Consider the following 13,530-nt stretch of genomic DNA (forward strand, 5'->3'; position numbering starts at 1 on the left):
TTGCATAATGCCATGAACATAGTATTTTTATTTCAGAAGGGACGAGCTAAATGTTCAATCACAGCCTCTCTTTCAAAAGGGATGGGAATGTACATACCTCCGAGGGTCCAGTTCGTGATCCTTGGATCCAGTCACTAGCTCAGGGTGGATGCGCACATGTGCCATCATTGGCTGGAAGAAACAGAGAGAAAATGGGTATTTTATCTTGGTATATCTTAAAAAGAGCTCTGTTGGATCAGACCACCAAAGGCCCATCTAGACTAGCATACTGTTTTCATACTGGTCAGCCAGATGCCCATGATGGGAAGCATACAAGCATGACCCAAGCCCAACACATCTCTCCCCACTGCTGATTCCCAGCAGCTGGTATTCAGAAGCATACTTCCTTCTTACTGTGGAGGCCGAAGATATCCACCAGGGTCAGTAGCCAGTTACAGTCTGATTGTCTTTGAATATGCCTAAAACGCTTGTCAAGCCATCTAAGTTAGCCATCACTGCTTACTGTGGAAGCAAATCCTGTTGCTGTGTGTTGTGTTGAATACTTTCTTTTTTCTATCATCAGAGGTCTAGACAACCATTTGACTGTTACAACACAATTCTGTTATTTCCGGGTAGCAGTAAACAAACGTGATGAACATAGGACTTGGGGGGGGGGGACACGCAGGGGGCACTGTGGCTTGCCGATCTTGGGCTTGCCAATCTTAAGGTTGGCAGTTCGAGTCCACACAATGGGGTGAACTCCCAGTGTTCTGTCTCAGCCCCTGCCAACCTCACAGTTTGAAAACGTACCAGTGCAAGTCCATAAATAGGTACGCTGCAGTGGGAAGGTAAATGCCATTTCCATGTGCTTTGGCTTCTGTCGTGGTGTCCTGTTGCACCAGAAGGAGTTTAGTCATACTGGGCATGACTCAGAAAGCTGTCTGCAGACAAGCGCCGGCTCCCTCGGCTTGAAAGCGGAGATGAGCACTGCACCCCATAGGCAAATTCAACTGGACTTAGCCACCTAGGGATCCCTTTGTCTTTAAGAACATTAATCAATCTAGCTCAGCGCTGTCCACCATGGCCGGAAGCAGATCGCTAGGGTTTCAGGCAGGGATTCTCTCCCACCTCCATCTGGAGATGTCAATGGGGATTGAGCCCAAGACCTTCTGTATGCAAATATATGGCTGTTCCCTATACACACCTGATTGCAGGTATTAATTTTCAGTTCCAATTGATTGCTGGACTTCCAATTTCTCTTTAGAAGCTCACTTCCTCAGATGCAGGTTCAACTAGTTATTCATTTCGGTACAGTGAATGGCCAATACAAACATAAATAAATACCAGCAATCATGCAATTCCGAAAAAGAAACTTGGGCCAGGTCTTTCTGACTTACAGGTAAACACAAACAAGACGTGCTTTAAAGAAAAAGATTTACCTTGACTATCTCTTCAAAGGTCTCCAAGTTTTCTTTCATACTGTAGTGGGAGCGCAGAAAGGAGACAAAATTGCAAGGGTACATTCCGTAAAGGCGGTGAAAGAGAGCATACACACTGGCATGGAGGTGGACCAGGTAGATCTCAGCCGTGTGTCCTAGGGAGGGAAAGACGTAAAACAGGTTACAATAACTCCTATTATTGAGGTCTCTGGACATGTGCCCTCCCCCTAAAAATACTGCTGTGCTGTAAATATTATCATAGTAAGTGCCATAATTCCATAGGTGCACAAAGGTAGCGGGGAGAGTAATTTTCAACAGAACTGGCTGTGAGTTCAGCACCTTAGGAAAATATGGCTTCATTTTTAGAAAACTGTGTGCAAGTCTGATTTAAACTCCATGGCTCACTCTGGGACAATCTGTTAAAATGGAGATTAGATGACAATCTTTACAACAATTTAAAATGCAAACATTAAAAATAACCTACAATCACAAAAATGTGGTGTGTCCTGAAAATTTACATCTCGGGTGTCAGAGGTCAGAATGCAAGTGTGTCTTCAATGTAGCAGATTTAAAAAACCCAGACGATGAAAGATCAAAATGAAGCCCCAGTAATCTGGCTGCTGCATTTTGCACTGATAGAAGTTTCCAGTCAATTTCAAGGGCTGCTTCTTGTAAAGAACAATGTCAGGCTGAGACACAATGACTGTGACACAATGTTACCCAATGAGCTTTCAAGACAAGAGTCAGGATTTAAACCCTGGTCTCCCAGGTCCAACACTCTGAAAACACAATGCCATAATTTCAGGGGGTTGTGTATCCATGGCCAGAATTGTAGTCTGAATTTAGGACCTTCAGCAAGGCGGGGAGAATTAGTGAACTGCCTTATTCTGAGCCAGGCCTTTGGTTTATTTAGCTCAGTATGGGCTACAATGAGAGCTATTCGGTTTTGGTTACTTTGATGTGGGTGGACTAAAACTCCCGCCATCCTTGACCATCATGCTAAGCTGGCTGTGAATTCTGAGAGTTGTAGTTCACTCACATCTGGGGACCCAAGGTTCAACAACGCTGATCTATGATGACTGGCAGGGGCTCTTCTGCATGCAAAGCTGATGCCCTACCACTGAGCTACAGACGTTCCCAAGGATAAGCTTGTTCACAGCAGACCTTTTCTAGCATCTCACCTGGATTCCTCAAGTTCCAGGAAGCAAGGCGACCAAAGATGCCAAAATAGTCATGCAGGTACTGCTTCCCAGACTGGGGGATCATTGGCAGCATCGTTATTAACACTAGCACACCTGTGATGAGGACCACTACATCCGCGTCACTCTGCAAAGGATTGGGGGGGGGGGAGACAGTTATCCAGAGGTTTAAGATTTCCTGACAGATGCATCACAAGTATTAGGAAAGCCCTCTGCTCCATTGCCTTCATTTCTGTGGGTTCAGTTAGGATATCAATAGCTCTTTCAACACTCCTTAGCAGAAACTGCATTTGTACTGCAAATGCACTGGTGTCACATGCTTTTATGCTTCTACAGATGAAGGAAACCCAACATTTTACATATAAAGCAGCATGTCAGGTAGAAGGGTTTAGGTCCCTCTGCACAACACCTAGTTTTGTACTTGTAGGAGACTCTGAATGATTCCACCATATTTAAAGCAATCTTTATTTCTCACAAACTCCCTTTTTAAAAAAGGGTTATTTAATTTCCATTACTCTCCTTTTTACATAAACAGGGTTCAATAAAAGTAACAGAATGAGTTAAGTGCCAAATTTAAAATGTGCAACAATGTTTGAGAGTCTTGGCCAAAGCTACACTGGGTGGGGGGTGGGGGGAGAGCCAACAGTGAAGACCCTATTTGGGACAATGGGACAATAGTTGCAAAAACACACTGAGTTGGATCAAATATTAGTCCTACTCAGAGCAGACCCATTAAAAACAGTAACAGGTTACTAACTTGGGTCTGTTAATTTCAACTCTTCTACTCTGAGTAGGACACAGCCCAATGAAAACAAACAAAAAAAAAACCCCAAACCCAGCTGTGAAGAAAGAGGTGTTATTTATTTTCACCATGTTTTGAGATTCTCTCTCTTATAATGGAGACTTTACCACTCTGATTTTATTGATCCATTTCAGAATTAAAGCTTACATCCCTTGGAAAGAGAAAATTCTGATATGAATGAGGGGAACTGATCCAACTTGCATGAACAGGAACAGGCTTTGACTCATTATCTGTCCTTGCACTATGGCAAGAGGATGATCGAAGAGAAATCAGTAAGTGATAAAGGTGTTATGTGAATGTGCCCTACCTGATGAATAGTTCTAGGTTGGGCGCCATTCACTAAGGTTTGCACTGCGGCCAGAGTGTGCAGTGGCCACTGTCCAAAAGGGTTTTGTTTCTGTATCTCAGGCTGGCACCCTCCAAATGTTGTTTGACTACAACTCCCATCAGCCCCAGCTAGCACAGCCAATAGTCAGGGATGATGCAAGTTTTAGCACTGAACATCTGGAGGAAACTAAGTTGTGAGAGGTCACTGTATGTCATCACATTCCACAGAAACATATAACAAACAAGAATTGCAACTAAACAGCATCTGTACCTTAAGACACTTAAGCAACGTAACCAGGACAGACGCCTGAGAAAGCTTATGTTTCCAAGATGGCTGACATCTTATCACATGCCCAAGGAGTGAGAGAGCGGAGAGACGGGTACTTGACCTGTTCATACATTCATTGATTTTGTCCAGAAGGTGCTAAGAGAAATAAAAAAGAGAGAACTTGTGATAAAAGCACATGGAGAATTTACCTGGAGGGTAGCCGAAATATATAACTGAACCTGCTCTCACTCTCTTTCATAGATCTCTCAAAGCACTCCTAAATAACAACATGGGCATTGGTTCACCTGTTAGATCACCTTGCCCCATGAATATGCCCACTTGACCACTTCCATCTGCAAAACTGGCTACCACATAACATTCTGAATGTAGAATATGTGTTTTTGCCTGTTTTTAGCTTATCACTGATTTCAATTAATATTTGAATGTTTTTACTGTTAATTTGCTTTATTCTTTTTTTAAGCTGCTTTTTACTATCATATTGTATATAAACTGAATGAAATAAATATTTAATTGTTTACATCCCACCTTTAACTATAAAATAAACTCAAAGTGGCTTGCAATATAAAAATCTCTCCTTCCAAGAACCAATGCAACTAATGAATGCCAACAGGATTATAGTAAAAAGGAGGGCACTGAAAAGCATGAAGAGATTAGCATGTTCAGAAGGAACCCCAAAGTTTGCAGAACAATCACTCAATCTTTGGGGGAGACATTAAGGAGGTTATAAAAGGGCAGCAACTCCAAAACAGTCCAATATTGACTCAATGGCCGCTGAATGCTGAGAATATCGGTTTAGGGACATGGTTGGCTGGCATTCAGAAACATTCTGAAAATAATACAAACAAGTGCAAATGCAAAAGATACACACCCCACAGCAGTTTCATTTAACTAGCGGTTGTGGTTCAAGAACAGTACCACAATTAAAGACCCACAACTGGCTCAATTCACAAGGTTGCTTCATTCATACATGCTCAAAACTGGACCATGGAAGAAGGTGCTCAGAGGCACCTACAGTCACATGGGAAATGATTGGCAGTGATGGACACCAGCTTCAATGGCTTTTAAAAACTGCTTTGATGTATCTCCCCCTTCCCCCCACAATCAAGCAGTTTTATAAGTTTTATTAAATAAATAAAAAGTTGATCAGACAAAATCATGGAGGATAAAGCTATCAATGGCTACTAGCCATGGTAGCTATGTTCCACCTCTGCTGTCACAGGCTGCATCTCCTAAATACCAGTTGCTGAGAATCACAAGTGAGAAAATAGCTGCTGCACGCAGGTTTTGCTTGCAGGCTTTCCATAATGGGCATCTGATTGGCCACTGCGAGAACAGGATGCTGGACTAGATGGGCCACTGGCTTCATTCAGCCGCACTCATCTTTTGATCTAAGTGGGCCCCAGTCTTGTTGCTTTTTAAAGCAGCTCAGCAATTCTTCAGCTCAATTTACACATGGCAGACTTTTCAAACATCCCTTCTTCCATTTAGTGTTTTCTCAATTTCTCGATAAACATTTCTTATGACAACATACGTGTGCATTACCTTGTCGTGAGGCTCTTGAAGAGTGCACAGGGCGTGCAAGACTTGCTCTGAACTTGTTTCCAAGTAGGAGTCCACCAGGGTATTTACATGCACTGGACCGCGGTCTGATGTGGTTATTGGCCACCAAAAGAAAACACAATTACAGATCAGTGCATTCACATACACAAAAAAGATGTATTGGTTAGAAATGATTTGAAGAAAGTTATATAGGAAGTTACAGAATAAATCCACTGAGTACTATGCAATTTAACATTTATCCTGTGGGGATTATAGGATTTATTTTATTTTTAATATTTTATTGAAAGTTTTCAGTAAGGAAGTAAAGTGAAAGAAAAGAAAGGGGGGACTGAAACTGAAATACAATACAATACAATATATGGGTGTATAAATAATATAATTATTCCACCAAATGCAAAATTATTAACAAATTATATTTTTCATAAATGGATTCAAACTATCATTTTATTTATCCATACACAATCTGTCTAAAAGCAATCCATTTGTATGCTACAAGCACTGTCATGACTTCTATCCATTAATTGAGGGGGGCCATGGTATTATCTTTCCAATGAATTAATATCAGTCTTTTGGCAGAAGGGCACAGAGAATCTATCTACACCAGGGGTTTTCAACCTGCTCCCTACTGCCCACTAGTGGGCATTTCAGGATTCTAGGTGGGCGGTAGGGGGTTCTACGGCACAAGCTGAACCCTCCTTCCATCGAGCACTGGTGGGCGGTAAGGAAATTTTACCATCAAGAAAGATGCATTAGTGGGCAGTAGGTATAAAAAGGTTGACTACCCCTTATCTACACTGATCCATACCCCATATAGTTGCTATATAATTTAAAATATTATCACCTGACAAGTTTACATTTTTCAGTGGGGATTGTAAGATTTAATTGAAGACTGAGTGGCCAGCCACATGAGACACCTCTGCTAAAACATCTGCTGGCTGCCTCTATGATTCTGAGCCACCTTATGATGCTATACAAAACTTGGGTCCATGATGTCTTAACTTCCTGAGCATTTCTATCCCAGTCTTCACTGAGATTATATGGAGAACTGTTAGTGCCCGCCCCCCCCCCCTTATCAGAGAGGTGCCATTAGCCTCAGCTACAAGTACGGCTTTTGGTGCAGCCAATCCCATGCTGTGGAACACTCTTCCAGCAGAGATGCAGCATGCACCCTCGCTTTTGACTCTCCAGGTGTCTCTTGCAGACTTCACGCCAGCAGGCCAATGCAGTTTAAATCTCAAGAAGCCAGTTGTTTCAATGATTGTTCTGTACTGATTGCAATGGCTTACATTTTTATACTGCTGTATGCTGCCCTGATATTTTCTAAGAGGGTGGTATATTATTACTACAACAACAATTTAAAATAGCAGTATTCCGTGGCCACCTTAGGTTGAGCAGCAGTTGTGGGCCAGCTGCTTCAGAATAAAATGTGAGGAACTTCAGAAATTCTATGAACATCACTGGAGACATGACTGATACTTACCTGAGTTTAGGATTTCTCTAAGCTCAGTCTTTACACCTTCCAGGACAGGCAGATGTGGGGAATCCAGTACAGCCAGAAGATGGCTGATATTTCCATGCTGAGCCATTCTTCTTCACACAAAGTGCTTCTGTGCATGCCACACTGGCTGTGTTGACTCTCACTGCTTCTGTCTTACTGAGGCAAGAGAAATAAATAAAACCCCTGCTTTTGAAATGGGTTCTTTTTCCCCCTTCAGCCAAATACTGACTTCTTTACACCTCAACCCCCAATGCTTTCAATGTATATGCATGCTCAGAAAATGAAAACTACTACTATCTGAAATAAACTTACAGTATTCTGGTGTACACCAGCAGCAAATTTTGTTATTATTATTAACTGTCCTTCAACACTTTAAATGAGTTAAATATATGCCTAAATCCCTCTCAGCAAAATCAATGGGGTTCAAAAAATACTCGTTTTATTTTATTTATACAGGGGTTGTTCCCAGTATAACTGGAGTACACTGTTCTCACCAGTTAACAGTTAGCTTCCAGCAGATTATATAGTCAGCTCGAGGGTGATTATCCTGATTTTACAAAGGGCATTATTATTATTTTGCAGAAGGCAAACTGAGTTTGATACATCGCAGGCTGGCTAAAACAATACAGTGGTACCTCAGGTTATATACACTTCAGGTTACATATGCTTCAGGTTACAGACTCCGCTAACCCAGAAATAGTGCTTCAGGTTAAGAACTTTGCTTCAGGATGAGAACAGAAATCGTGCTCCGGCAGCCCGAGGCCCCATTAGCTAAAGTGGTGCTTCAGGTTAAGAACAGTTTCAGGTTAAGAACGGACGTCCGGAACGAATTAAGTACTTAACCCAGGGTACCACTGTACAGGAATCTGTATGTGAGGCCTGATATTTGAACCCAGGCCTGTCTTGAGATTCAAAAAGTAAAGCTGTCCCACTACCTCTAACAAAGAATTTTAAACAGACTTTCTGGACATTTCCCATTTTTGCCTTTCAAAATGTGATTGAAATCCTCGCAGCCTACAGGATTCTATTTTCGCAAACACACCGATTTCTAGCAAACAGCAAAAGGCAGGTTTTTAGCTTTTCTTTTAATGCTAAGAACTGGGCTGAATGCCTCAAGCCAAGTCATGCTGACTGGTGCCAAGTCAACTGGACTCCTGCCACTGTTGTCTTCATCTCCAGTGTCATCACCTCCTTTTCACTGCTATTTTGATATTCTACTAGCAATAGTACACAACATCTTGCACAGAGCTTTAATTTCAGGACAGACCCAGCGTCAATAATTCTTTGACAAAAGAGCTGTTGCTGCAGAACCAAACCGCCATTTCCCAGAGTCTTGGAACCGTCAGGGAAAACAGAAAAGGAAGTTATGTGAGATTTGTTTAGATTGTGACAGCTGACAGGCAATGCTGCCATTTTGCAAGCAGAAGCCAAACCCAAGCACAAAAACCCAAAACCATCCTTAAGGCATTTGGCAGCTGCCATCCAACATCAAATACAGCTTTTATATATATGGGTTAGTAAAGGACACTCAACACCAAAGAAGAACTATCAAATTTGCAAAAAAAAAAAAAAAATTAATCCCAAACACTTGCAGAGCATCTAATAGCATTCCAGAAAAAAACAGGCTGCAGTTTAAAGTTCAGAACTCTTTAACTGTAATGCTGACTCTCTTTCCACTGCTAGAAAATCTGACTTTTTTTCATTAACACCAGTGGATAGGAAAAATAAAGATAAAGGATGATGAGTAAATAGCTGTTGAGCACTCCTACATTCAACAATTTGCCCCAACTAAAACCACAAACTGTATTTTAAGACTTGAACAGATTAAATACTTCAGTTATCTAGGGCTCACATTCCATCATACAGGATCTTGGAAGCACCACTGACAAACCTCCCTTCAAAAGGCGGAAATCTCAAAGCTAGCCATACTCAGATTTTTTTTCACAAAGGACGGCAAATATGTTCCAGCAGCCTTAAGGGTTTTCAATGCACAATCTGTTTCCCAACTCCTGTATGCTGCAAATGTCTGGCGTAATGGGGACCTGCCTAAGCTAGATGACTTTCAAGCAAAATTTCTACAATCTCTGCTGCAGGTACCCAACTGTTCCCAACTCCATACTACTGTCAGAAGCTGGTGAATGCCCAATTTCAACAAAAGCATGGTGGGCTGCCCTAAAACATTGGCTCAGGATCTCAGTGTTTGCTCTAGGGAAGGGTTTGTACCAACACCTGACCAATGAGGAGTCTGTCAGCAAATGGCAGAAAACCATGGCCAAAAAAGCCACCTCAATTGGTCTGTCACCCCCCACAACTTTATTACCTGGGTTATGCAGGCGCCCAAAAGACGTTAAATCAAAGATTATGGGATAATACACACAGTGACTTGCGATCTTGATCAAACGCAATCTGTAGTCCGCTGGCAGTAGGAGTACAATATGGGCATGTCTTTAAGTTAACACCTTACATTAAAAACCTGGCAGTACCAAATTATCGAAGGTTATTCACCAAAGCCAGACTAAACGTCTTTCCTTCTGCAGTGTTAGATGGCAGGTGGAGAGGAGCCCCCTACCAGGACAGACTTTGCTCGGGTGCTCAAGACATCGATTCTATAAAACATATTTTGCTGTGCAAAATATGAGCAAGCCAGGGCTGAACTGATATTACCCTTGCTGGTACCTTTCCCAGGAAAATCAGAGGATCACTATGTCTGGTTCCTATTGGAAGACCGGACAAACGCTAGAACATTAGCAGTGGCAAAGTTTTTATCCGTGGTTGCAAGAACCAATGATCCCTATCTTTAAGTCTGAACAAAATGCTTGTTTAACCTGGAGGTAGGCTGTATGAATTGTGTATTGCTTTGTAACGATTTGTTGGGTCTCTGGACCGTAATAAAGATTGATTGATTGATTTTGAGACTTTCCAGAGGGCCATGACCTGCCCTACAATAGTGAGTTGTACACAGGTGCCACATCCTTAAAGCACTAAGATACCACCTGCAACAATCATGGATTCTTCTGCAGAATCATGGGAGCTGCAGTTTGGCAAGGGTGCCGAGAGTTGCTAGGCGACACCTATATTGCTCACACAGCTAAAAATTCCAGAGTGCTTTAAAAATCAACCCTTCTTCCTAGGGAACTCTGGGAATTGTAGCTCTGTGAGGTGATTACAGTGTCTCTTAACCCTCAAAGTCTATGACAAACTAGAGCTCCCATGATTTCTGGGAGGACCAGGGAACAATTGTAGGAATGAAAATGTAATTTCTAGCCATGTTTGGTGATCAAGGCTCTCTCAAAAGAGCCAGACCTAACTGTAAGACTTAAATCTAAAGCTTCTTCTATCATGGCTCAAAAAAGTAATGTCTGCACACTTGCACACAAAAGCTCATACCAATAACAAACTCAGTTGGTCTCTAAGGTGCTACTTGTAGGAATTTTTTTTATTTTGTTTCGACTACGGCAGACCAACACAGCTACCTACTTGTAACTAGAACTGTGGTATAGTGGTTAGAGTATTGGACTATGGCTTGGGATCAAATCCCCACTCAGTCACAGAGCTCACTGGGTGTGACCTTTGGCCAGTCACTATCAGCCTAACAGCCCAAGATTGTTGTGAGAATAAAATTTAGAGGGAGGTGTAGAAATACATATGCCACCTTGAGCTCTTGGAAGTAAGGTGGGATAAAAATGCAATAAATAAATAACAAAAATAAAAGTTAAGCAACTGCAAATGACAGCTGGCCGAATCTCTGCTGGAAGGGTGTTTACAGTGTGGACCCACCAACCACAAGTGTCTGACTTCTAGCTGAGGCCAGCTTTGCCTCTGTAACACGGGGGGGGGGGGGGGCTACTAACAGGACTCCTGTGACTGAGCTGCAATATAAGGGCTATGGCGATCCTTAAGGTACTCTGATCCAGAAGAGCATTCCTTTTTAAAATGCAGACTTTTACGGTGTCATCTCCCTTCATACACAGCCAAGTCAACCAGGACACAAAGTTTAGTCTGCACATTACAAAAGTTATCATAAAACCTCCTGTAAAATTCTGCTGAAGTGGATTCTTCTTTGGATTGCTATAGACAAGGACCTCAAAGATGACTTCCCCCCAAAAAACCTAATAAATAGACTGAAAGCTCAAGACAGTTTTCACATCCAAACCAACCAGGGAATAACCTGCTGGACCAAACTGACTCACAGAACCAACATAGCACCCTCCAGGCAGTGTGGAGTACAACTGCTATCAGCCCTGATTACTGGCCATACTGGCTACAGCTGGAGGAAGTTGCAGTCCACAATTTCTCCCTGCCTGTAGACAATCAATGCCTGTAAGGAATAACTTTCATAAACTCTGAAAAATTAATCTTATTTTAAGTGATGGAGAGTATTATTAGTAACAAGCTCATTAGACAGGATAGCCTGAGGTATTTCAAGTATGCCTGCCATTTTGACAAATTAGCCATAGTTGGTATTAGTCAGTAGAATTTTACAGAAGTCATCACCAGCCACACACAGAGAAACGAATGTGAGAGAATTTTTAAGTGCATACAGCCACCTTGAATACTCTCTACTGACAGCTATGCCTGGGAAGAGTGGTTTTCCTCTCAATCTAAGCCAGAGATCCACAACAATAGGATAAGCAAGCCAGCTGACTGTGCCTGAAAAACAGAAAGCCTTACAACAGAAATAATCCAGCTAAAAACAAAAGACTATTTTGTTCCTTTATTTGTGGGTCCCTCTGAATTAGAGCCAACAGGATGTTTTTCAGAGGAGAAGGGTGGATTTTCTCTCCCCACCCCCCAAATGTAAGAAAAACCCTGCTGGATGACAGTGGCCAAACAGATACCTATGAGAAGCCCACAAGTAGGATCCAAAGGGGGCTATATACACTAGCCAACTTTCCATTTTCAAAAACAGGTTAGTCAAGATTTGCCAAACACTGGTTAAAATGTATCTCAGATAAAGGGGCCCTTAGAAGGGACTTCCTGGTTCAAGGGGCAGGGAGAGGACGTTTCAAAAACAAGCTTAAACACAAGAGAACAGACTGGGGAATATTCACAAAGGCAATTCACCCATGTCTTTGTCCTCCCCCCCCCATTCCTCCCCTCTACCCACTACCACCTCTACTTAGCCCTGCCCACCTCACAGGAATAGCACACAAATAACACTAAAAGCTATAAAACTGAAATAAGTATCGTTCCTTTACCCTTCCTTACATAACGACAGAGCCCATCTACCCTTGCTTCCCTCCCCCCTTTTGGACCTTATTCTCCATTTCTTCTTGGTCTAAAGGCTTGCTTCATAGCTTTAAAACAATAAACAATTGGTTGCATCAACTGCTAGTTCTACTCAGTAGAACCACTGGTGCCTAAGATGCATGGGTAAGTTAGGTCAATTAATATCAATAGGTCTGCTTTCAATAGAACTAGTACTGGGTACAACCCCAATGTACATGAAGCACTGTGATCACAAAACAAGCACTATAACTATTATTTAGCAGCTGTCTTATGATTCTGCTTCTCTACACCGCCCCACCGTGCCCCTTCCTCATTCGGCCCCTACTCCAAATAATACTTAGAACTGATCTTCCCCTCATCTTCTCGATTTTTCTCCCCACCCTGTTTTTAGGCAAACACTATTCCGCAGCAAGAGCTTCAATTCAAAGACGCATTACCTCTATTATTTCTTTGCCCGCAGGACCCTCCCCCACAATATATTTAGCTTTCCCTCCGCATCGCCACTTTCTTTCTTCCTCCCCCCTCCCCCATCAACACACCACTTTTCCCTGACCTACCTCTCAGGGGCGTTGTTACGGATAAACTGAAAAGTTGCAATGACAAAAAGGCGTCCCTCAACCAAAAAGCTCCAATTTAAATGCACAATGCCCCTTTATTGTTTCTTCGCCTCCCTTATGCTCCGATGCACACAGAGACAGCCCTGCCCTCATGCTCCATCCTCTCCCCGGCTTCCTCTCGCCTGATGGACCACTCCTTCCCCACTGCCCCTTATTCCTCTCATCGCTACCCCCGTTTCTTCTTCCTTCCCCCCTGCTTTCCCCACTGCCATCCATTCATTCTTACCGAACCCCAAACCTAGATATTCACCCTTCCGATTCTGCTCCGGCGGCTGCTCCTCCTTCGCCTACGCTCAGCTGTTTACCACTCAGGACTCCTAAAGCCCACAGGGCGCCGCCATCTTGCCCCGCCCAGATATCCCTCCGCCGCCTTTCTCTTCCTCGCCCCCTCCTTCAGAAAATAGTCCCTCTCCTACAACACAAGCGACCCCCCGCTCCCGCCCGGTGTCACATCCTTTTGCCGCCTCAACCAAGACCCCTTCTCTTAGGATAGTGAGACCCGAGCAGGGTGTGTGCCGTCTCCGGTGTCCTTTGCTCTAGGGCGGAGGCGGACGGTTATCAGAACAGGTTGGCAATGCGTAAATCGACTCG

The 13,530-nt window shown here is 42.9% G+C and overlaps 1 protein-coding gene across 7 annotated transcripts in view; it reads right to left on the minus strand.

Annotated features, from left to right (window-relative positions):
* The window catches only part of TSC1 (TSC complex subunit 1), a 31,761-nt gene extending 18,446 nt beyond the window's left edge, over positions 1-13,315 (minus strand). For 2 of the 7 annotated variants that reach the window (XM_082207809.1, XM_082207803.1), the window contains exons 1-7: positions 13,190-13,315; positions 7,076-7,249; positions 5,578-5,681; positions 4,018-4,170; positions 2,600-2,744; positions 1,419-1,573; positions 98-171 (exon numbers count right to left, since the gene is read on the minus strand). In XM_082207809.1, coding sequence (XP_082063935.1) covers positions 98-171; positions 1,419-1,573; positions 2,600-2,744; positions 4,018-4,170; positions 5,578-5,681; positions 7,076-7,181 — 737 coding nt within the window. In that variant the 5' untranslated portion in view covers positions 7,182-7,249; positions 13,190-13,315. Of the gene's footprint in view, positions 1-97; positions 172-1,418; positions 1,574-2,599; positions 2,745-4,017; positions 4,171-5,577; positions 5,682-7,075; positions 7,250-12,879; positions 13,086-13,165 lie in introns of those variants that run through there. The other 5 variants (XM_082207804.1, XM_082207805.1, XM_082207807.1 and 2 more) reach the window with 5 other exon arrangements.
* Positions 13,316-13,530: the final 215 nt, after the last annotated feature.

This window comes from Podarcis vaucheri (assembly GCF_965113315.1).
Source record: "Podarcis vaucheri genome assembly, chromosome: Z".
Classification (NCBI taxonomy): Eukaryota; Metazoa; Chordata; class Lepidosauria; order Squamata; family Lacertidae; genus Podarcis; species Podarcis vaucheri.